The sequence below is a fragment of the Schistocerca nitens genome, chromosome 6 (genome assembly GCF_023898315.1).
Source record: "Schistocerca nitens isolate TAMUIC-IGC-003100 chromosome 6, iqSchNite1.1, whole genome shotgun sequence".
NCBI classification, from domain to species: domain Eukaryota; kingdom Metazoa; phylum Arthropoda; class Insecta; order Orthoptera; family Acrididae; genus Schistocerca; species Schistocerca nitens.
The window spans coordinates 739,014,812-739,039,872 of NC_064619.1; the positions used below are offsets into that span (position 1 = coordinate 739,014,812).

A 25,061-nucleotide genomic window follows, 5' to 3' on the forward strand; every position below is an offset into this window, starting at 1 on the left:
AGATTGTAGTCACATCTGAGCCGAATTTCTAACTTCTGCGTCGCATTGGAGAACTGACGGGGTTTCGAGTAAGTGATCCTTAAAATCTTTTGCGTATTGCATTTACGATTTGTGCTGTCGTTATTTTAAGTGTTGGATCCCATATAAGGTGCAATGCTTATCGTAACATGAGCGTTGCAGTGAATGTAATGCAAAGCATGTAGAATCAGTTTTTAGTAGTTAGAAAGTGCCTATGGCACTCAACTTCTCTGAACAAATAACGCAATAAATAGGCGAATCACACACAAAAATAGCTGAGGAATATATTTTGTGGATAATCCTCGCTAGAAGAAAGTACACATTAGTGAAACATGCGCTACAACTTGCAGGAATAGTTTATTTCATGTTGGAAGGAGCAGTATAGGAAAAAAACTAGTAAGGATACACGAAAATTATATGCAAATTAGATTACAGTACAGTAGTTACGTATAGATGAAAATGTTAGGACAATGTAGGAAAGAATGGAAGCTAGTTTTGTAGCAATCCGATGGCATAAAGAAAACACAACTGCAACGTATGGTGAATGGGATGGACATAGTAAGAGGCGCAGCAGACTAGATACAGTGAGAGGAGTTGCGGCCTGGATATAGTGAGAGAGAGAGTGGCATGGATATAGTAGTGGAGCAGTATCCTGGTTATAGTGAGAGGAGCAGCAGCCTTGCTATAGTGGGAGGAGCAGTGGACTGGATGTGGTAAGAGGAGCAGTGGTCTGCATATAGTGAGAGCAGCAGCGGTTAGAATATAGTGAGAAGAGCAGAGAATATGATATAGTGAGAGGAGTAAGATGGTAGGAGCAGTGGTATGGGTGTAGAGAGAGTGCCAGTGAACTGGATATAGTGAGATGAGCACTGGTTCGGATACAGTGAGAAGACAAGAGAACTTAACATAGCGGCAGCCTGTGAGAGGAGCAGCGGCTTGGATATAGCGAGAAGAGTAGTGTCCTGGATAAAGTGAGAGGATCAGTGGCCTGGATAGAATGAGGGGAGCAGCAACACAGATTTTGTGAGATGAGTAGCAGTCTGGAGCAGACCGAGCTCTGAACAGTCAGACTGAACGACTGATCGATCATTGATTGATTGATTGACCAATTGATAATATCCTTCGTGGCTATGAATCAACTGCTAGATGGAACATTGCCAGTGAGTTATTACTATTATGGCGCAGCCCCTTGACAGTGAAAAGAGTGTTGAACTAGAGAAAAAATACAATACTAAAACATATTTGCACTAACATCGAGCAAACTACCAACCTATGCAGATGCGAGGGCCATCTCCAAATGGCAGGTAGACATAGGGATGCCTCTTGGCCTTCTCCTCCTCCGAAAATCTCTCGGGGTCGAAGCGCTCAGGATCTGGGAACACCTCTGGGTCATAGTGGAGCCCCAGTAGACTGATGATGATTCCCGTTCCTTTCTCGATGACGACGTCGCTGTCTGGTATCTTGTAATCTTCCATGCAGTCACGGTTCAGAATGGGCAATGGTGGATACTTCCTCAGCGTCTCTGTTAGGAAGCAGAATGGGAGAAATATAGAATGAAAACTTAACAAGAAGATGTTGGACTACTTTGAAAGTGTAATATGTTAGCTTAGCGTAGACACTTGCTTGTTGTGGATTAATATCTAATCGGAAACACACAACACGTGTTAAATATTTGTACTGAAACGCGTACGTTTCATATGTATTCATTACCAGCGATGGCGAGGCATGACAGAATCTCTGACCAGAGAGTTATTTATCGTTGCTAGTCTGCGCTTGACCGCGCGAGAGTTCAGTAGTGTGTGGCGAGTCGGCAGAGGGAGTAGACAGTTGTAGAGTAGTAGCAGTCTGGTACAGTTGTGTGTAGCGAGTCGGCATGCGTCCGCGGTGTGCTCTCCCACGAGTCTGGTCAGGAATGTGGTGCACGATATGTATATTATTGTAGAAGGTAATGAAGCAGCATTGCGCTCAGCTAATAATGTAAGGTGATTGTAATTAATTTGTTCAAGAAATGCCCCAATAATAATTTTTTTATAAAGTAAATCTTTTAAAGAAAAGTAATCATTTTAATTTAAAGAATTTTTCCACTCTTTTGAAGAAAAAGCATTCATTTCAATTTAAAGAATATTTCATACGCATTCCCTCCAAGAATCAAAATTAAATATGGGCCAGCATTGCACGGAGCTGTGCCGAAAAATAAGAGCAGATATAGATGCAGTTTTACTGAGGTAAGAATTTATCAGGTTTAATTATTTCACAGGGCCGAAGGTCAGAGTGGCTGCCCAGGTTTAATTATTTGTGTTAAGATGTTACATACAGTTCTTGGTTCAGTATTTAATTAACATTATTGTGGGTTTAATGATCAATCATCTTAACGTTAATTTTGTGGGGAGTTTACATTTGGGCCAATATTATTCTTTAATTTTGCAGGGAGGTTACGCTTGGCTCATTTTTATTATTCAGTTTTGTGGGAAGACAACATTTCACTTAACATTGACTTTGATATTCTTGCTGGGAGGTTACAATTTCGTAATTATTGACTTTTAAAATTTTTTTGGGGAGGTTACAGTACACGCAAATGGGGACTGGTTGTGGCTAAATGGGCAGCCTATGGAAACCCAGGAAACAGATCCTGTTCTGTGTATCCTCGATGCATCATACTCCATTCTTCCTGTAAGTGTACCTGACACAGTGAGTCGTCACATTGACTGAGAAAGGTTAATCATGGGCTGTAGCTAAACAGAAGAGGCCATGCCACAATCGTTGCATTTGATAGAGCCCAAATTTAATTCGAAAACGTGTTGGTACTTAAATCAACAGAACAGGGTATTTATGAGCAGTTTCCACGCAACAAGAAAGATATTAATCAAGAAAATGTAACAGATTTATGTCCTCCTGTTGCTGAGAAAGGATCTATATGGTTCACTTAACCAAAATAGAGAGAGAGAGAGAGGGGGGGGGAGGGGGGGGGGACTGGGAACAGCGAGAAGCGACACTGGGTGGTAACGGCGCGTTAGCTGGCCTCTGGCCTCCAGCTTGAAGCCGTTAGTGGGCAACACCCTTCGAACCGTAGAAGTCATAAGCTGTGTCAGAGCCACATGCTGAGTGTGGAGGCTACTCCGGGTGGCTATCCGTGTTGGCCGTGAGCTGAGGCCATGTCGCACTCCAGCTGCCCACCACCCCCGGCGCCACTACAGCCCCTTGCGGTCTGTCATCACCACTTTGGCGACTCTCTGCACTGCTCATCATCATCCACTACATCTATATCTACATGGCTGCTCTGCAGTTCTCAACTGAATGCCTGGCAGAGGCTTCATCGAACCACTTTCACACTGTCTCTCTGCCGTTCCACTCTCCAACAGCAAGGTGGAAAGGCGAACACTTTGAGCCGTGGTAAAATTTGCTATTTTGAAGAGCGCGCTGCAGCGCGTAGTGTGAAGCAGTCGCCCTCCGTTTCTGGCGGTGGCGCCGCTTTGGCAATCGCAGCTTTGGCGTCTCCCTCGGTGGGAAAGGGGATAGGTTGCCTGTTCACGCATATTTAAGGGGCGCTATGAGCTCACCAGTCCGTCAGACTGGGTCAGTCTCTCGTCCCCAGCTTTGTCTCTCGTCCGCATTTGCTAGGCAGTTAGTGTCTGTCTGTCGTTCGGAGTGTTAGTATGCCTGTCGTTTGGATCAGACCTAAAGCCGGCAAAATGAGAGTCTTTCCACTCCGCCAGTAAGAGAGCTCAGCGAGTGGTCGCCCGATCGGGGCTTAGTTCCTGAATCTGAGTCTGCGCGTTAGGCCGCCAGTCTGCTCGAGTTTTCTCAGGCAATGGTCATTGGCGGTTGGATCGATCGGTTGGCCGGTCGCGCACTGAGACACAAGATGACTTGCCCGCCTCGAGCGTCGGCGCATGTGAGGTTGGCACGTGAGTCCAGTGGGCCGCGCCGTATAGCGAGGGGTAGTGGCTTCGCGGTCGACACGAGAGCAACAGGAGTCAACCCACGACATCGGGCTGGCCGGTGCGAGCTGCGACGCCGTGAGACGGGAGACCGGCGCGCCTTCCTGCGTCCGTTGAAGCGGCTGGCAGCGGACGATTCGGGAGAGCGTTTTGGAGGTGCTGCGCCAGGTCTTCGCCAGGCATCGCAGTTTATTAAATGTTAAGTGATTCGTGATATGTTGTTTGATTTATTTGTTAAATTCTACTTGTGTTTTTGGGCAGTCTCTCGTCCCCAGCTTGCTAGTTTGTCTCTCGTCCGCATTTGTTAGGCAGTTAGTGTCTGTCTGTCTGTCTGTCTGTCGGTCTGCCGTACATTAATAGCTGCCTCTGTCATGTTTGTCGGATTCGGCGTTAACGAATTTATTGCTTAAGGTGTAAAGGCCGAATTCCCGAAATATGTTTTTATCTTGCCTATCATCTTGAGAGGCGGTATATGTGTAATGAAGAGCATGTTTGTACATTTTATGGAAGACTACATTTCATGGGTTTTTATTAAAATGGTCATTTTAGTGTATAAACTTGCCACCCTTCCACCGTAAGAGTTATCCTTTAAAAACAAGTTGCACTTTCGGTGGCAAGTAAGTTTTTTTATGTGAGTGTTTTCTACCATTTCCATCACTCCTACGGGGTGCATAGTTTATGTGTTTGTGTGACCTCTTTCAGAGGTTGTTGTGAACGGTCGTGTTTACGACCGTGTTCAAAGGGAGCGGCAAGCTTCTCAGCCCGAAAGCTCATACTGTCAAAAAAAAAAATTGTTATTTCTGCCCCTGAATAAATTGTAACTTGATATTTACAGGGTGCTTTCTGATTATAATATTTAAATCTGTTTTTTTTTATTTTTTTTATTTAACAGGAAAGTGTTTTAGGTATAAAGTTTTCATTTGTTGAAATTTAATTTGTGTTCATCAGTTACCCACTGGCAACTACTTCCACGCTCACATAGTGTAATTAAATGTGTTATTGTTCTTGATGAATCGTTAGTAAATAAAGTAAATTCTTTAAGAAAAAATTTTGAAAGTAAATCCGCGGTTCAGACTTAAATCTTTCCTTGCGAACTCTGTTTCTCTTATTTTATTACAATATTCATTTCTCCCTATGCAGATAGGTGCCAACAAAATATGTCCGCATTCGGAGGACAACGCTGGAGATTGAAATTTCGTGAAAATATCTCTCTGAAATGAAAAACGTCTTTCTTTTAACAATAGCCAACATCACTCGAATATTATATCCGTGACTCTCTCTGTCCTGTTTCGTGATAATACAAAACAAACTACCCTTCTTTGAACTTTTCGGATGTCCTTTGTCAGTCCAATCTGGTAAGGATCCCATACAGCACAACAGGACTCAAGCAGAGAAAGGACAAGCGTAATGTAGGCAGTCTCTTTAGTAGACCTGTTACATTTTTTAGATTTCTGTCAATAAAACATAGTCTTTGGTTTGCCTTCCCCACAACAGTATCTATATGATCGTTCCAATTTAAGTTGCTAGCAATTTAAGCTCCAAGGTATTTATCTGAGTTGACAGCGTTTTGAATTGAGTGATATATCATGTAGCCGAAATTTAACCCATTACTTTTAGTACTGTTGTGGATGAACTCACGCTTTTCATGTTTTAGGGTCAATCGCCGCTTTTCACACCATACAGATTCCTCACCTAAATCGTTATGCAGTTGGTTTTTATCAATTGATGTCTTTACTAGATGGTAAATGACAGCACCGTCTGCAAGCAGTCTAAGATTGCTCAGAGTGCCTCATAATCGTTTATACAGGGTGAGTCAGGAGGAAAGGTACATGCTTTGAGATGTGATAGTGATTCTGAACAAAAAACCTTTTTGTGGACATATGCCCTTTTTCGAATGGTTTCCGAGATAGAACACGTTTAATATCACTTTTGTGCGTTTTTCTTTAATAGCTCGAAACCCGCACACTCTAACGAAAACGTATCTCAGTATACAATTAAACTAAATTAAATTCTCTACAAAAAAGGTCCTATTTATTTTTTGTCTAGGACTAACAGTTTGCTCGGAGAGGTCGCGAGAATATTGAAAACCTCGCGCGACGCGCGTACGCTGCAGCTTAGGTGCTTTTTGTGGGCCAGTTTGAGGTAGTTTTCCGGCTTGATAGACCACAAGCGTCCGGTATCAAAATGTTCGTCTCAACTTCCTCTGTATGTTACTGTGGTACGTTGTAAACTATGGCCGGCCGTTGTGGCCGAGCGGTTCTAGGCGCTTCAGTCTGGAACCGCGCGACCGCTACGGTCACAGGTTCGAATCCTGCCTCGGGCATGGATGTGTGTGATGCCCTTAGATTAGTTAGGTTTAACTAGTTCTAAGTTCTAGGGGATGATGACCTCAGATGTTAAGTCCCATAGTGCTCAGAGCCATTTGAACCATTTTGTAAACAATGATAATGGATAATACAGAAAATAAATAGAAATGTACATTAAAAGTGTTCTATCTCGAAAACCATTTGGAATAGGGCTTTCGGTCCGTTACCACCAACTGTTTATCTTTCCAACAGGAAATCTCGAATCCACTCGCACAGCTGAGACGATACTCCAAAGGTATGCAACTTGATTATAAGTGGCTTGTGAGGGACGGTTTCAAAATCCGTCTGGAAGTCTACATATATGGAATCAATTTCATATCCTTTGTCGGTAGCACTTATTACTTCCACATTGCCTAAAATTCCCTCTCCAGCCAGAACAACAATTAATATATATCTCCCCCTTCCAACATCGTCCTACCAGTTTTCTTTCTGCCATAGATCACCAGCCACAAAATCAACCATTGCACCAAGAATTACAACTGTCCAAGCAATAGTAGAAATGCTGTTGTCCCAAGCATCCCATCAACAAGCTACAGCGTCATGATCCAGACGTGCCACACTGAAGGATTAGCACCAACCACTCCCTTCCCCCAACAACGTCATTTTCCACAACCTCCCAACCCACCATCATATTTCCATCCAGTAGTGAATATGAAACCACCAAAACATCAAAACCCTGAAACTGCAGTCAAATCTGTATCCAAACATTCTCAAAATCAAACAGACGAAACTGTGTACATGAACAGAACTTCTCTCTGTACAACATCCTCCATTGTCATTAACATCTTTGCCCTCTCATATACAGACACACAACTCCTGAAACCTTAAAAGTTACAAAATACTTCCCAACCATCCAAAATAAGCTAGCACTTGGGCCAGACAACCCCACCCTCCCCACCATTCTCCCAACCTCCCTGCTGTGAACATGAAGTTCAACCTCGAGGTCACAGATTAGTAAGTGGAATCCCAATTTTGCTACCACTCCAATGTAGAAATTCGAAATCCCCTCCACATCAACAACGATCGCATCCCCACTTATAGCACCGTATATCTATCGACTCTGCCTCCACACTATACCATTTATTCAACAAGGGAGCCATGATATATCACTGATACCACACAGATAAACATTTACATCTCATCCCTTGTATTACTTCTGTCAAAAGTGTCTCCACTATAATGATCATCTCACAGCTGATTACTTCCCCTCCCATCTGCAGCACCTACAACAGCTCCAATCCCATCTATTGCGCCAACTGCGAAGCAAAGACTCCATTTATCACAAGACAGTTGATAATCTAGCAACAACCTCCCTCTACCAACCTGGTACAGCTGTGTTGTTATAAGATTTATGAGGATCGTATTCCAACATATCCATTCTTTCCAACTAGTACATCCTGTCTAATAAATCCTCCTAGCTTCCTGTGCCATATTCCACCTACATACCAAGTTAATTGTTCCCATAACCAATTCTATTTTGTCTCTGGTCGCTTTGACACTGGTCCTCTCTAGTCCTCACCCACACAAACCAATTCCACAATCTCATCATGGTGCGATAGCAATACAATATATTATTCAACGATATATGTTATTTTTCAACAAATAAACCATTATTTATGCAAATCATGCCTCAACACAATACCCATACCTCCACTTTAAATGAGACCTTCCTCCAAACCTATCACACTATTCGAGCTTCCCCCTCTATTCTAAGCTGTACAGATAATCTGCTTCCCATTGCCAGAGTTGGAGCAGCAATCAGCCACCAGAGGAACCTCCAACTGGCCACAACACAATTGTGATACTGCCACTGGACACCTTATCTTTAGCCTCTGCTTGAAACACCGTAAATTTCACCTTTGTCATCACATAAAACAGACCCTGTCCCCTACTATTTCCTAACCCAGCAGACTGTATGTTTTCAACCTGTAAAATTCCCATTGAGCTAAACGTCGATAGTAGGTCCCACTTAGTGGTTCCCCTGTTCGCTGAGTCCTTACAAGGTTAAATGGCCCCGTTCCACAGCACCCATCCTAAAAGTAATATAATTATGGACATAGCCCTAGCATTTCTTAACCTTGTTTGAGGTATCACTGCAGGAGTCCTGGATCAAATTGGAAGCGACTACCTCTACTACTCACAATCCCCACTCCTACCACACCCTTGTATACTATGTCCCAATTACCCCCTGCACCAACTGGAATGCCTATTGGGTATCCATAGGCACTCATATCAGATCTGATTCACAAACTTGTCAGTATCATGATGATGTCCCTCAAGCAGCATATGTGCTTCATTGGGCTTTCCTTGACTTAATATACACCCACATCTTACCAAGTCCGTTTATACTAACCAGCCCAATGCCCCTACACAAGATGTACTCCTACTACGTATGGAGTCCTGTCATTTACACCAATCATTCCTGCAGATTAGAAACTAGAATACACTCACATATGATCAGAAATTATATTGACATCCCAGAAACTTACTAATTGTTGAAATGGCAGGTTTGGCACCAAATTATGCACACTTCCCATTGACTTTTCCAAGTACTGGAAAACTTTCCACTCACACAGAGGCAGAAAACCAATTTTTCACCAGCTAATCCTCCACAATAACCAACTCCCACCTCATGAGATGACCAATACTGATCACTTAGTATCCTATCTCTTCGACATCCTCACAATTTATGATGACCCTCATGTCAGCAACTCCCTTTCCCTACAGTCCATGAACGTACAGATTCCACTTTCCCACCACTTGCTCCCAGTTCTTACTACTTGGTCAATGTACCACAGAAAAAGCTGAACTCACCCATCACAGTACATGACAGAATATAACGAAAATTATCTACAGACACCTAATAGCTTGTTCCCTAGTATCCTTTGCAACTCTTTCATAAGACGATTTCCATAGGCTACTATCCTGAGATGTGGAATACCTCGAAAAGTTTACTTTTCCTCAAACTAAACTAACCACCTAGTGATACTTCCTCCTATCGACCCATCAGCATTATCCCAGTATTTAGCAAGGTCTTCAAATCCATCATCTCCTAATACATTAATAAATACTTGAACCTGCACCTAGCTTTGCCTGCTAACCATTGTGGCTTTTGTCCCAACACCTCCCTTGATGAATAACTTCTGTATTCACACATCTTCTATCCCATCGGTTTAACAAAAGAAAATCCGTAATTTTGGTACCCCTTGATCTACATACAGTCGATCATGGTCTCTAAATTCCTGATGTACGCACTTCCAGTTAACCATGTCCATTTTATTGGTTTCATCATATCTAGTTGTTCATTCTTTGTTGCTATTAACGATACCAGTCTCTGTATCTTTTATCCAGCTGCTTATGTATCTCCTGCATGTATATCTCCTGCACTGCCGATATGCCCAAAATACCTCCATCTGTCCATCTCCTTCAGTACACTCGTAACGCTGTTTTACTAACTCTTTATCCTGCACTACAGAAACCCCAACAATCTTCCTGCTGCCTCTTAGTCTGATTAAGCCAAACTCCAGGCAGTAATTTTAGGATGAATCACTGCAGCTGATGCCCCCATGACTTCCATGTATATACGGTGATCCTATACAACCAGCCAACACAATAAAATATCTGCAAGTAACACCCAACTTCTATGCAGCATGGACGCCCCTCATAATAATCATCTGACAGAGTGAAACCACTAACTGGCCAAACTATGGGGCTGTGCTTCTGCACTATGCTCCATGGCCTATAAAAACTTGATCAGACCTATTGTCTCTCTGCCATTATTACATGGTTATCCGTCCTATCAGCCCTTGATATACTTTAACACCTGATTTTCTGCGTCAGTTTATCATCCTCCTTATAGTTCCTTTCCGTCTCATCAAATTACCGACTCTGCCACACACACCAAACATCTCCATACATATTACACCATGCACAAACACTACTTCAGTAATTGTATTGTTCTCCTCCCCAGCTTCCAATCCTGGTACACTGCTTTGCCTCTACCGGACACATTCCACCAACCTTGCACCTGCACACATTCCATATCCCTTTCTAACCAAATTTTTACCGACTCCCTCTCCCAGATGACGAAATTCACCTCAATATTTATGCATCCTCTTAACTATAACTCTTCAACTAACTATAACTCTTCGCCAAGTATCCCATCCCACATCAGGGATCCCCCTTCCCTCTTCCCTCTCCATATTTAGCTACCCTTGCCCTCTTCATACTTTACAGTCCTGGCCCCATACCATAACTGTTTTCCCTTTCTGTGTTTCTATCACCTGCCCCAACACCGACCATCATAGATATTGTCTGATGGACCCTTATGGTAACACTCACAATTATTAACGCTCCAAAGGATCCAACATTTCTCCTCCCTAAAAAAATTTTCCTGAGTGCAAGTCAATCACCTTGTTAGTGAAAGGGCAGTTCTCCTTTCTAAAAAAATAACCGTTTCCTGCAACATGATCTACCAGCACGTATTCAAAAAAATATCGTTGTTGTCATACAGATGATTCATTATTCACACGTTTCTAGATTTCCAGAATACTTTTTACACCATTTCTCATAAGCAGCTTCTAAACAAATTGCGTGCCTACAGAGTATCGCCTCAATTGAGCCACTTGATTCATGATTTCCGGAAGTCTTTGGGTGTGACAGAGGTCATACCTGGATTTTCCCCTAGCATCGTAATGTGCTGTTCCTGTTCCATATAGAGGTTGTGAGAGACAAATGTGAGCAGTCATGTCCGACTACTGATGATACTGTCGTTTACTATATACCCTCTAATAAATCATTAGAAGATCAAAACAAATTGCATCATGATTTAGACACGATGTCTGTATGGAGTAAAAGTAACCATTCACCCTAATGTCCCTGAAAGGGACCTGTATGGAGGTCGTGGTCTGATGGTGTGGGGTGGGATTATGATTGGTGCACGTACACCCCTTGACAGAGGAACTGTAACAGGTCAAGTGTATCGGGACGTCATTTTGCACCGTTGTGCGGCCTGTGTACGTGTGCATGGTGATCATTTCCCATATTGATGTCGGGGTACATGCGGAGGAAACAGTGGCATTTTGTAGCACATGTGTTTCGGGACCGTTTTCTCAACTTATCACCAATACTATTGACTTACAGATCTGTGTCGTGTGTGGTCCCTTTGTGCCTGCTCTATCAGCGCCAATTTTGTATAGTGCCACGTTGTGTGGCACCACATTCTGCAATCATCCTTAATTTATGAACATGAGTGTTGTAAACACGTCGTTGCAAGTGTTTTTTGTGGTAAGTTGCGATACAGCTTCACCGCTTGAAGCAGTCTAACTGTCTTGGTGGAGAAGTAAGATCTTCCTACATTACAATGACATCAATTTAATGACATCATTGCATTGCATGTTGAACGTGTGGCAATGGGACACAACTACACTGATAGTTCTAGTGATGACCGTTACAAGGATTGCACAGAATGAGTGGCTGTATCAAAACTGTAACTTTATAAGTGGCTATACCAGGGTTATCGTTAGCCAAGGTCTGAATCCGAGTCATCAAGGCTGCTAAAATGGACAAAGTGGCGGTGCCAGTGCTGGGGAGTCTTGGTGCCACTGACTGTGTCACGCAGGGAATCCTCATCGTCGTTCAGACGCCACGCCTTCTCTCGAATGGTCGTCTTTAGAGGGACGATGTTTGTCTCCTCATACAAGGTAACAATCATAGTGAGTGGAGGTACCTTATGTTGCAGGCGCTGGAGGGTCTACATCCTGGATACTCTAGTCGTGGCCCACACTGTGGAACCACAGGGGAGGGAAGGGTGGAAACCCATACAGTACAGTCGTCGGTTGGTATCCCAGTCCAGATCCCTGCTGTTGAAGAGTGAGTACAATGCTTTTATTAGCTTCAGTTCCTTTTGGGTGACGTACTCCGCATGTCGGTGGACGAGCAGTGTGTTATCCATCCACACTCCTAGAGGTTTGGTATCTTGGGAGAATGGGATCCGGATGCCTCCGATAGTGATGTTGTGGCGGAGGATAGGATGCTGTTTGGTGAAGTACTCCACCGTAGTTTTGGCGGCATTGAGGACAATATTGTTGAACGAGACTGGGTGACTGTTGCGTCCAGCTCCCCATGCGGACGAGGAACGAGACGGTCGGTGTTGCGGCTGGTCGTATAGAGCACAATGGCGCTGGCGTACTGCGCCAGGTGGCAGTGTGGGCTGACTGGCTTATTGCTAACGTAAGTGTTAAAGAGGATGGGAGACAGCATATGTGGCATGTGTCATATGCTGGAACGTTTTCTTTTTCTTCGATGAGTAACCGGGAGGGACCTATCTTGCAGGAAATCATCCATGATCTTAACGTAGATGTCCCGGATGGTCGTCTTTATCAGCATTTTATACACGAGATTGTCCTGTCGCAAGCGTTTTGCAGCTCCAAGAAAACCACATGGTGGAGTTAAAGCCCTTGATGAAGTGTTCTGTGGCACTGAGAAATTTCTAGAAATGAATATTGATTCTCAGCTGAACATACAAACATACTTGCAAGCAGAATGTCACGAGCATTTTGTGACCTTCGAGTAATCTCGTCAGTGTGTAACAACCAGAGTCTTTGAGTTACATACTTTTCATATTTAAAATCAATTATTAGCTACAGAGTTCTTTCCTGGGAAACAAATATGAAACGACAGAAAACGGCCATAAATTGATATGCAAGGCTAGTAAAAATCTATTGAAAACATTGGGAATATTATATGCAACATAGGAGTACATTTATCAGTTATTCCCATCAAATATTACGTCGGTAATTACTGCACGAACGCATTTTCCACGTTGTTGGATCAACGTACAGGATGAACTGGCGTTTGCGAGAAAGATTGAACATAAAACTCAAAGCATCATTTTCTGCTAAGGAATAAAATTGTGGAATAACTTTCCCAGGAAGGTTAAGCAGACGAGTAAAACAAACTACTTAAAAATGTACAGCTAAAAAGTACCTGTTAAACAGTGCAATGTATACAGGGAAAGATTACTTACATAAAAGAAATGATTTTTTTAAATGTAGCGCATATAATCAATAATAGTAAAATCTCTCTTTCTCTTCGCACAACACTTCCGTACAGCGATATTTATTTTTTCTTTTCTGGAAAACCTGACCCCTAAAGCTCTGGAATCTATCGTACTTAAATTTTATCCTCTTTCTGAGCTCAAGATCTCACTCATTATGGGAAAATCCTGACTAAATACTTCAGGCAAGTAGATGGGAAGTTGCGGAACACAAAATGGCAACCAATCACTGTCGCTATGTTCGTGATGTGAACTGTTAGTGCGTCTTGAATTAAATTAAGAAATAAAGTATATGTAGTGTGTCTATTGTGTGAAGAGACTGGCAGTGAGAATCGAATCGGCAGTATATCACTGGCTTTCTACATTATTAAATAACTAATCCGCAAAACAGTGTTGCACACTAAGAATAAACAGAATGAGGTTGCGTTGTTGGCAGACGGCCTCCCGTTGTAGTAGAGAATGGAGGCTTCACTCCGCCACGCAGCCATTCTCACTTAGGTTTTCCGTGGTCTCCTTAAATCACTTCAGGCAAATGCAGGGACAGTTCCTACTGTTATTCCACGGCCGACTTCTTGTCCCATACTTGTCAAACTAGACCTGTAAGTGTGCAATGCCTAGATGTATGAATTACAGTGACGAGCCAAAACATTATAACCTCCTGCTTAATAGCTTCTTTGTAACGAAGTGTATAAGCGATACTGTGTATCATCGATTCTACAGTTCGTTGGTAGGTTTGTGGAGAAATTTGGCACGAGGTGTCTACCCGCAAGTCACGTAATTTCCGTAAACAACCGGATTCTGATTTGTGTACGCGCTGATTGCGCTCGATAGCGACCAAAATGGCAGATTGACATCAGGCGATTTTGGTGACCAAGACATGAACGTGATTTCACTGCCATGCTCCTCGAACTAATGTAGCACAATTATGGCTTCAAGACACTACTGCAAGATGACATTGCCGTCAGGGAAGACATCAAGCATGACGAGATGCAAGCGGTCCGCAGCTGGCATGGCATCTTCGATTACTACCACAGGTCCCATGTGGACACACGGGAGTGGTCTGCTGTGGAGCACGTTGTTCAATCTGCACTGAATGGTGTGCTCCGAAACACATGTTCGTCCACCAGCATCGTCCACATTACATAGCAGACAACAAACTCCACGTTCTGTGAAGAATCGTGGACGTCCAACCACTTAACGCCCAGTGATAGCTTCACTGCCCTTGAGCCGTGGTAAAATTCGCTGTTTTGAAGAGCGCGCCGCAGCGCGTAGTGTGAAGCAGTCGCCCTCCGTTTCTGGCGGTGGTGCCGCTGTGGCAATCGCAGCTGTGGTGTCTCCCTCTAGTGGGAAAGGGGAAAGGTTGCCTGTTCACGTCCATTTAAGGGGCGCTATGAGCTCACCAGTCGGTCAGTTGGTCAGCCGGGTCAGTGTGGGGCAGTCAGTGTCAGTCTGTCGTCTGGTGTGCTAGTATGTGTTAGGCCGCCAGTCTGCTCGAGTTTGCTCAGGCAATGGTCATTGGCGGTTGGATCGATCGGTTGGTCGGTCGCGCACTGGGGCACGAGATGACTTGACCGTCTTGAGCGTCGGTGCATGTCAGCTCGCCACGTCAGTCCAGTGGGCCGCGCCGTATACCGAGGTGTAGTGGCTTCGCGGCCCACACGAGAGCAACAGGAGCCATCCCACGATATCGGTCTGGCCGGTGCGAGCTGCGACGCCGGGAGACGGGAGATCGGCGCGCCTTCCTGCATCCGTTGAAGCGTCTGGCAGCGGACGATTCGGGAGAGCGATTTGGGGGTGCTGCGCCAGCTCTTCGCCAGACATCGCAGTTTATTAGAAGTTAAGTAATTCGTGATGTGTTGTTTCATTTACTTGTTAAATTCTACTTGTTTCCTTGGTCAGTCTCTCGTCCCTAGCTTGCTCGTCTGTCTCTCGTCCGAATTTCTTAGGCAGTTAGTGTCTGTCTGTCGTTCGGAGCTGCCTCTGCCATGTTTGTCGGATTTGGTGTGTTAATGGATTTATTGCTTGAAGTGTAACGGACGAATTCCTGAAATATGTTTTTATCTTGCCTATCATCTTGAGAGGCGGTATATGTGTAATGTAGAGTATGTTTGGCCAACCTTGTATATTTTATGTAAGACTGCATTTGATGGGTTTTTATTTGAATGGTCATTTTAGTATATAAGTTTGCCACCCTCCACTGTAAGAGTCTTTTTTTAGAATCAAGTTGCACATTCGGTGGCATGTTAATCTTTTAATGTTAGTGTTTTGTACCATTTCCATCCCTCCTACGGGGTGCATAGTTTATGTGCTTGTGTGAGTTGTCAAAATTTTTAGTTTAAAGTAATCTGGTGTGTTGCAGATTTTCAGCAGTGTAGTGTTTTAGAGGTTGTTGTGAGCGGTTGTGACTACGGCCATGTCAAAAGGGAGCAGCAAGGTTCTCAGCCCGAAAGCTCATACAGTCAAAAATTGTTCTTTCTGCCTCTGAATAAATTGTAACTTGATATTTAGAGGGTGCTTTCTGATTATAATTTTAAATATTTTTTTTAAAAAAAGGCTTTGGGAATAAAATTTCCATTTGTTGAAAGGAATTTAATTTGTTGTCATCAGTTACCCACTGGCAACTACTTCCACGTTCACATAGTGAGATGAAATGTGTTAATGTTCTTGATGAATCGCTAGTAAATAAAGTAAATTCTTAAGTATATTCTTTGAAAGTAAATTCACGGTTCAGCGCTTCTACCACTTTCCGTAGATGCTCACGACATTAGCACGCGAACGTTCGACTAGCTTCGCCGTTTTCGAGATAATCGTTCACAGGCTCTGCGTATTCGTGATCTGCCCTTTGGCAAAGTCGCTTGCTGTGGACGGTGGTCATGATGTTTTGGCTTATTAGTGTATGTTCACTTTGTTTGTTCTTAAGCAGCAATACCGTGACACGTCCAACACCCTTCTATGAGCGATTCACCGATGAATAAATCCACTGTTGCCACCAACACCAGCCCCATTCTGCATTTGTGCGTGGTGCAACATCGCCTGGGAATGAAAGGGCAGAAGACATTATCGCGTTGAAGACACGAGCAGTTACACTGGGCCTGGACTCACCGGCGAGCACCTGGTCGAGGTAGGGCATCTGGGCGATGGCGTCGTACGAGGCTTCGCCGCCGTGGCGCTCCAGCACGGCGTCGATCTCGCTCTGGAGCCGCTGCTGGACGTCGGGGTTGAGGGCGAGCTCCAGCAGGGCGCAGCTCATCGTCGTCGTCGACGTCTCGAAGCCTGCGATGAAGAAGGCGAACGACTCCGCCGCCAGGTCGTCCATCGTCAGCTCTGTGGAGCAGAGTCTCTGCTAGTCCGAGACTTGGGAAGTGATTACGTTACAGTCGTGACCACCTGTGGGGTTTCTTTAACTACAGCAACTCGGACATTCTTCCGTTGCAACCCACGCAGCGAATGGCACACAGTCACACTCTTATAAACGTAAAATGATTGACAGAGAAGGAGGCAAGGTGAGACGTCGGCTGCCAGCCGGTCAGCACGCGGCGTAGTGCTCCTGGTCTGCTCCTCGCTGCCGCCGGGGCTCCCACCGGGTTGCATAACTTAAAGCAGTATCAAACACATATATCGTGACGCTCTAACATCTGAGTGCTGAAAAAGGTCTTGGCATCAGGTAATCAGAGATCCCATACTTACTAATAAACTCGCTGTCCTCTATGGCAGACACGTTCTTATACTTAAAATCCATGTAAGTAAGAAAACTTATGCTATGGCTCATAAATGAATTACGCTGGACAGCCACAACATTTTGACCACCTACCTTGTAAGTAAGCTGTTTAGGTTTTTATGTTGGTAGCGCCACGTAGCGCTCTGTATGATAATCACTAACTGAGCTGTGAGCAGTCTGTGGCTGGTTGGCATTGTTGGAATATTCACTATTGTGGGTTTGGGCAGTTGGATGGGAACAGCGCGTAGCGTTGCGCAGTTGGAGGTGAGCCGCCAGCAGTGGTGGATGTGGTGAGAGAGATGGCAGAGTTTTGAGAGCGGGTGATCCGGATGTGTGTCCGTCAGAAAAAGGAAGTTTGTAAGACTGCATGTTATGAACTGATATATATATATATATATATATATATATATATATATATATATATATATATTTGACTTCTGAACACTATTAAGGTAAATACATTGTTTGTTCTCTATCAAAATCTTTCATTTGCTAACTATGCCTATCAGTAGTTAGTGCATTCAGTAGTTAGAATCTTTTATTTTATTTTATCAGTATTGGCGCTCGCTGTACTGCAGTAGTTCGGGTAACGAAGATTTTTGTGAGGTAAGTGATCCATGGAAGATACAGGTTATTGTTAGTCAGGGCCATTCTTTTGTAGGGATTATTGAAAGTCACATTACGTTCCACTAAAAAAAAATATTGTGTGTCAGTTTAGTGATGATCAGAATAAGTAAAGAGAGAAATGTTTGGGTACATTCAGTTTTGCTCAGCTGTTTGAAAATCAAATAACGTAAGAGGTTTACAAGCACAGTAATTTATAATTTTCCAAAGCGGACGTTTCAACCTAATACCTGGTGAGACGCCCTGCTAAACCCGCAGGACACGACAGGTAGTTTCAATTGTGGAAAGGGGCCAAAATAATCGGCTGTTAGTTATTTACTTGACCAAACATTACAAAGATAGTACAAGGCTCGAATATCGATTCACGCCTCTGCTGCCACTCGCGCAGAGAGAGGATAACAGCATTATCGCGATAACCGCGGAACACAGAATAGCAGCCAAGGTTTAATCCAACGCATAGTATGAGCCACCCACGGCTCACCTGGTATGTTCACCTTTGGCACGGATAACAGAGGCGATGCATCGTGGCATGGAAGCAGCGAGGCCTTGGTAGGTCGGTGGAAGGATGTGGCACCACATTTGCACGTACATGTCACCCAGTTCCCGTAAATTGCCGACGGGGGGGGGGGGGGGAGGCGATGAGCTCTGACGACACATTCAGTCACCTCCCGGATGTGTTCGATCGGTTTCAGATTTGGCGAATTAGGTGGCCAACACATCAACTGGAACTCGCCACACTGTTCCTCGAACTACTCCATCTCAGTCCTCGCCTTGTGACATGGAGTTGAAAAATGCCACTTCTGTCCGGGACATGGTCGCAGTGAATGGGTGTTAGTGGTCTACAACCAGTTTACGATACTCTTTGGCCGTCATGGTGCCTTGCACGAACTCCACTGGAGCCGTGGATGACCACGTAAATGTTCCTCAGAGCATAATGGAGCCGTTGCCAGCTTGTTTACGTCCCTCACTACAGGCGTCAAGGGGCTGGTCCCCTGGAAGACGCCCTCCCATCGGAATGATGAAGAAGGTGTCGGGGTTCATCAGACCATGCAACGCTCTGCCACTGCGCCAACGTCCAGTTCCGATGGTCACGTGCCCATGTAAGTCATAGTCATTGATGTTGTGATGTTAACTCAGATTCATCGCGCGCCTTCCCTATTCTACACACGGACAGCACGCTGCACTGTGTGTGTGTCCAAATAGCAGTCATTGCTCTCCAGGTGAGGCTACTAACTCCTGGACAGGTCAGTGGTCATTATGTTCTGGCTAATCAGAGTACAGTCGTGACACTCGTACGGCTGAATGCTGAAAAACCCGTGGTATCATATAATCAGAGATCCCACAGTTTTGGCAAAATCCGTGAGGCTACTAATAAACTTACTGCCGTCTACGACAAACACGTTCTTATACGTAGAGACCGTGTAGGAAAATCTCTATTGGTTAAAAACAGTCTTGGTTGCAATTTTAGTTTTTTTATTTTTCAACGACGCGTTTCGCTTATTTAGGCATCTTCAGGTTATCTTTTCTAGAAAAGATGGTGTTAAGTACTGGTTTGCTGTTATGTCACATATGGACTGGAAGAATTTCTAAAGAAAACCTCTGCTCTTTGGGAGATGGCGCTGCACTCTGCTGGATTCAGCGGTTGAGTTTTTCGTCTTAAAATCTGATGTGCAAGTAAAAAATGTCGTTGTTTCCAATAACATGTATTTGCAGCTTTTTAATAGATATAATTCGATATGTAAATAAGTATACGAGTATTTAAATCAAAAATGTTGCTGCTACATGCCTAGTGTTGTGTTGGCAGAAGAGCCAACACCGTGTTACTAGTGGAGGCCGAAATGCACGCGTTTTAGCTCACGCAGGCTGGCGTGAGGAGGGAAGAACTATACTGACATGAGGTCTGGAACATGACAAGGAATGAGAATTCAGAAAGCGGACATAATTAGTTTGATACTTAACTTTAATCCATTAATGATGAACGTCGCTCTTGACGGTACATGATTCACAATATTATCTGTTCAGAATAGTAACTGAATATGGCGCCTTGCTAGGTCGTAGCAAATGACGTAGCTGAAGGCTATGCTAAACTGTCGTCTCGGCAAATGAGAGCGTATGTAGACAGTGAACCATCGCTAGCAAAGTCGGCTGTACAACTGGGACGAGTGCTAGGAAGTCTCTAGACTAGACCTGCCGTGTGGCGGCGCACGGCCTGCAATCACTGAGAGTGGCGACACGCGGGTCCGACGTATACTAACGGCCCGCGGCAGATTTAAAGGCTACCACCTAGCAAGTGTGGTGTCTGGCGGTGACACCACACCTAGTACATACAAATTCGTTAGTTTGATATCTGTGTGATGGTTGGCTATCTTACTATCAGTAAGTAGGTACCATACACCCCCACACAAATTTTTTGATGAATTTTGTAGCTTGGTTCCTGAAGCAATTTATTTTTGGCTTCTGATCCACTGCAAATGTGTGCATTCATACGAGGACGAATGTGTCTCCCTAAATTTTCAGTTTCCTGCGTAGTGTATTTATTGGCCGTAGACTACTTTAGTGCTTCTTGCATTCATGTTTGTCGTCATTTCAGCTCGAGTCATGCAGACTGTTACTGCAGTGGTGTCAAAGCAGCATTCTAGCATTGGGAAGTGGAGCTTCTACGCTCCGTTTCACGTTAGATTATCGAATAAGTTGTGTGCATTTGGCGTCTCTCTGTCCGAAGCTGTCACTTACGTATGGCTGGCTGACTACCAGCTGCCGGACTCTTTACGTCCTACACGAAACGGCGCCCGAGCTTCTGAGATCTCTGCCCAACCTTCTGAGTGTGGTGTGGTAGTGCCGTGTGGTGGGCGAGTTCTTGACCGCGGAGGAGGACCTCTGTGTGCAAAAGCATTTGTTTCAGAAGAGATGCAAGGGTTGCTACTACGCAGCATACAGTTTGGACTTTAACTGAGGGGAATAGGTCGGCTTGGCGGGATGAGGAGCCGGCCGGTGTGGCCGAGCGGCCCTAGGCGCTACAGTCTGCATGCCTCGGGCATGGATGTGTGTGATGTCCTTAGGTTAGTTAGGTTTAAGTAGTTCTAAGTTCTAGGGGACTGATGACCTCAGAAGTTAAGTCCCATAGTGCTCAGAGCCATTTTTGAACAGGATGAGGTGTGTCTGGATGGCCTTTTACTTCCTGCTGTTTGTTTAAATAAAGACACTAGTGCACTGATCCAAATTATAGGAGAAGCGGTATGCAGTGACCTCTGATTGAATAATAGCTTCAGGAAAACATGTCACACAGGTCATGAGACCGGCCTGGAGCTGCACAAACATCCTTTGTCACTGACATCATAGTACCAGTATTCCAGAACTTCGATTCAGACTCATAGAGCCTGTCCTAGTTTCTCAAGTCTAGGCCAGTATGCCAGAATTACACACCGTTGTAAATATCCCAACAGGTCTGAGCTGGACTGTGACATCATAGAGACAGTGCCAGTATTCCAGTTCTGGGAAATACGCCAGAATTCTACACTTATATAAACAGCCCAGTGGGTCTAAGGTGGACTGTGACTTCACAGAGCCACCGCCTGTACTCCACCCCTGGAGCAGTATACCAGAATTCCACACTGTTGTAAATAGACCAGCAGGTCTGAGCTGGATTGCAGCGTCATAAAGCTCGTGTCAGTATTCCAAGTCTTGGATTCTGACGTCACAGGGCTGTACCAGTACGTCCTAGTCACCATGTTCGATCAACATTCCAGGTCAGCCGATGTCATGGTTAGACTGGAGCTCATATTCCAAGTCTCAGAGTGTGACGACATAGAGCCAGGGCCAGTACTCGAAGTCAGCGAGCGAGACAGTGCGACATCTTGAATTTTCCAGCAATTTATACTTAGGTCAATAGCCCTACTTCCATAGGAAACACAAAAGCGCATTTGGTATATTCTTAGAGTTTCCGGCCAAAAATTCAATATCCCGCCATTTTACCTATAGGGCTGTTGGTCTTTGTCAGACGGTGGCAGGGGTTGGGAAGTCCCATAACTCCTCGATGACCTCATCGATGAAGTCACCAGTGACACTGTGTGTGCCTGTTCTCTGCTTACGCTGTTAGTCTTGAGCTGCGTACTGACAACTTATCTGGTGACTCGAAACATGGCAAATAAATTTAAACGACAGAAACTTCATTTCTTTAATCCCATAATCGGATGGTATTTCAGCGGGTGACCGCTCACTCAGAAGATGGTAAGATGTTTATAACCGCAAACAATACTTTTCTTCAGACGATATTTCCGCTACGTACCAACAGACGGATGACTCACTTGGAACATGGCCAACAGATTTATGGCCACAGGCACTTGATTTCCTTAACGAAATTTCGGCCATGTACCGACAGTTTGTTGTCTCATTCAAAAGACGGGCGCTAGTTTTACAGCCACTGATATTTCTTTTATTAAGCAGATATTTTTGCCACGTACCGACGGACTTTCAGCTCATCGAATGAGTGGTCTGTAAAAGGTATACGATCTCAGAAACTCAATTTTTCAATTGATATCTCTGCCGTACGCTGACTGAGAAGATGTTCTAGTGGTTTACGGCTGCAGAAACTTTATTTCTTCAACCGATATTCCCGTCATATATATCGACTGACTACAAAAACTGCTTTTATTCGATAGATATTTCGGCCGTATATTGACACACTTTTGACTCACTCAGAAGATGGTCGAAAGACTTTACGACTTCAGAAATTCAATTTCTTCACCAGAAATCGTAGAGTCATGAATCTCTAGGTTACGTGCACTACCTTTACACCTGTAGTCACTGACACAATGTAAGCAGACGCAGGTTAACAAGTTGCGTTAAATGTTAAGTTATGTGTTTCTTACGTGACTATAGAATTAGTACATTTCTCTTTTTATGTAGTGTCTAGTCGCTGGGAAGGTAAGGAACGCCTTTGAAAGTGTCCGCACAAGTCGTAATGCTCCAATCGCATAATGTCTCTCTTTTTTTCTGTGAGATTTTTATTGTAATATTTGTACGCCTGTTAATGGAATTGTATCATTTTAAATGAGTTATTATGGAAATATTCTCTACATTCTTTCAGCTTGAATTTTAAGGGAATAAAAGCTAACCTGAGAAGACAGAAGAGGTAGTGACAGACTGTTTTAAACAGAAAGCGTGGTTTTTGGATGAGTTTAATTACATTTTAGATGAGAGAAGAATTTGTTTTTTTTTTTTTTTGCTATTGATGACTGAAACATTAAAAAATTCTCATAGTCGTAGACCCTGCCTTGCGTATCCTTTTACCTCTTCCTTCTCATGCTCCAGAAAACGAAACCAGTAAACCTAAAAAAAAAAAAAAAAAAATAATAATTGAAATTATTATCATTAGTCAATGAAGTACTTTGATACACAATAGTTAGCATAGAACTGGAAGGGAATCTTTATTGCCTCAATTGCTACACGATGTTGGACGAACTTGGAGGACATAAAATATTATCAGTTGAGAACGAAGCAATAAACAATATTTGGGCCATACACGGAGCGAGCGTCGGCTCAGTCGGAAGATGTCGGACAGATTTTTGGCAACAGAAAGTCTGTATCTTCGTCCGATATTTCGACTGCATATGGACAGGCAGTCGATCCACAAGGAAGATTGCCGAGAGGGTAATTGGTGTAGGAACTCTTATTTGTTGAAGCGTAGCTGCGCTAGAGCTGGCTCGCTACGACGTTCGCCGGAATGTGTGTCAGCAGACTAGCACTTAACGAAGTGTAGTCTCCGCGACTGGACGCTCGAAATCTAATGGATTGCATGCAGACAACTTTTTATGTGATATGCGCCTTCAAACAATTCAGTTAATGTCCCTAGTAATAATGCTCATACAAAGTCCAAATGAGTGATAGGGAGGACATCATCTCAAATCTGTTCCGGTCATCCAAATTTCCGTTACCGTGATTTCCCTAAATCGTCCCAGACAAATTTAGGACAGTTCCTTCGAAAAGGGCACGGCCCATTTTCTTGCCCATATCCGAAACCACCTGAGCGTGGACTCTGTCTCTAGTGACTTCCATATCGAAGGGACGTTAAACCACAATCTTCCTTCATTTTTCAACACCAAAAAAATCAGGTTCAATCACTATTTTAAACACTTAATTCTCTTTCGTATAGAATGGACATTCTTTGCGGGCTTCTATTCACTTTTCTCTAAATCTGTATCTGGAACAGTTTTGGCCCTCAGCGTGAAATAAAATTAATGCAGGTATCGATTGTTCAGAGAGACACGATCGACTTAATTTCATGATGCCTGTTATTTCGTGAACAAAACGGAAATCTACTAGGAACAACAGGTGAGCAAGGCGTGTGTTATCGTCTTTATGAAAACACGGACAAAATTATGAACGTTACCGGCAAGGAGAAACAGCATATTTTGTGTCTGATGATGTATCGAATATAGTATAACAACTCGAATCGAAATGATATTGTTCTGTGATTTCAATCTAGAACATATTCTACAATAGCGTAATACAAGTAGAATCAATGAATTTGATCAAATGCAACGCTAGACAATGATACTACCAGTCTTTGCTCTGTCTGATCAGAACAATCGTTCAACCAACCTGAATAGTCGTAGATAATTTACTGGTAGACTCCGGATCATCCTGTACATCAAAATAAAAAGTTTACTTTGTAGGGAGCACATATCAGCATTTGACATTAATCTCAATTTTTGATAAAAATATCAGCTGAGTTGTGTATTTCTTAATGTACGTAAGCCCTTTGTATCAGTCAGCGTTACTGGTTGGAAAACACACGAATGAACAGAAAAGTTAAATCAGTAGAAATACTCAATTCCTCAATTTCCACAGCGTACACTGTCTGTAATTTAGAGGTAATATTTGACAACGGAGAGACCGCAAGGAATACTCTATAAAACTGTAGGTGGTAGAAGCCAAAGCACTCACTTATGTTTTCCGCTTTGTTCCCGTTCTGCACCTTGTCCCCGTCAAGGAATCCTTTATTCTTGAGTTGTATCAGAAGCTGCATGTAATCCTTCCTCGTGACGTTGTTCTCCTCTCGGTAGGCTACAGTATCCGCAATCATCTTCCGAAAAAAGCTGCTGACGTCACTGAAGCCACACTTCACCCTGAAATGTTGAAGGCACCAGTGAGTGATATTCATCTTATTATTTTTATCTGTTTTCCTAAGATTTAATTGAAATTGGATTAGTTAGTTAGCATAGAATTGTAGATGCGACGAATGTTATCCCGGACCATTCGTTAGTCAACCATATTCGGTGAATCGGATCATCATAATTAACACTAATTGGACACCCTAAACCGAGTTTAACATTAATTCC

At 43.7% G+C, this 25,061-nt stretch overlaps 1 protein-coding gene across 1 annotated transcript in view; it reads right to left on the reverse strand.

Annotated features, from left to right (window-relative positions):
• LOC126262713 (cytochrome P450 6k1-like) overlaps window positions 1–25,061 on the reverse strand; it is a 145,733-nt gene that overhangs the window by 16,878 nt on the left and 103,794 nt on the right. The window contains exons 5-7 of the mRNA XM_049959497.1: window positions 24,667–24,848; window positions 16,482–16,703; window positions 1,289–1,540 (exon numbers count right to left, since the gene is read on the reverse strand). Coding sequence (XP_049815454.1) covers window positions 1,289–1,540; window positions 16,482–16,703; window positions 24,667–24,848 — 656 coding nt within the window. The remainder of the gene's footprint in view (window positions 1–1,288; window positions 1,541–16,481; window positions 16,704–24,666; window positions 24,849–25,061) is intronic.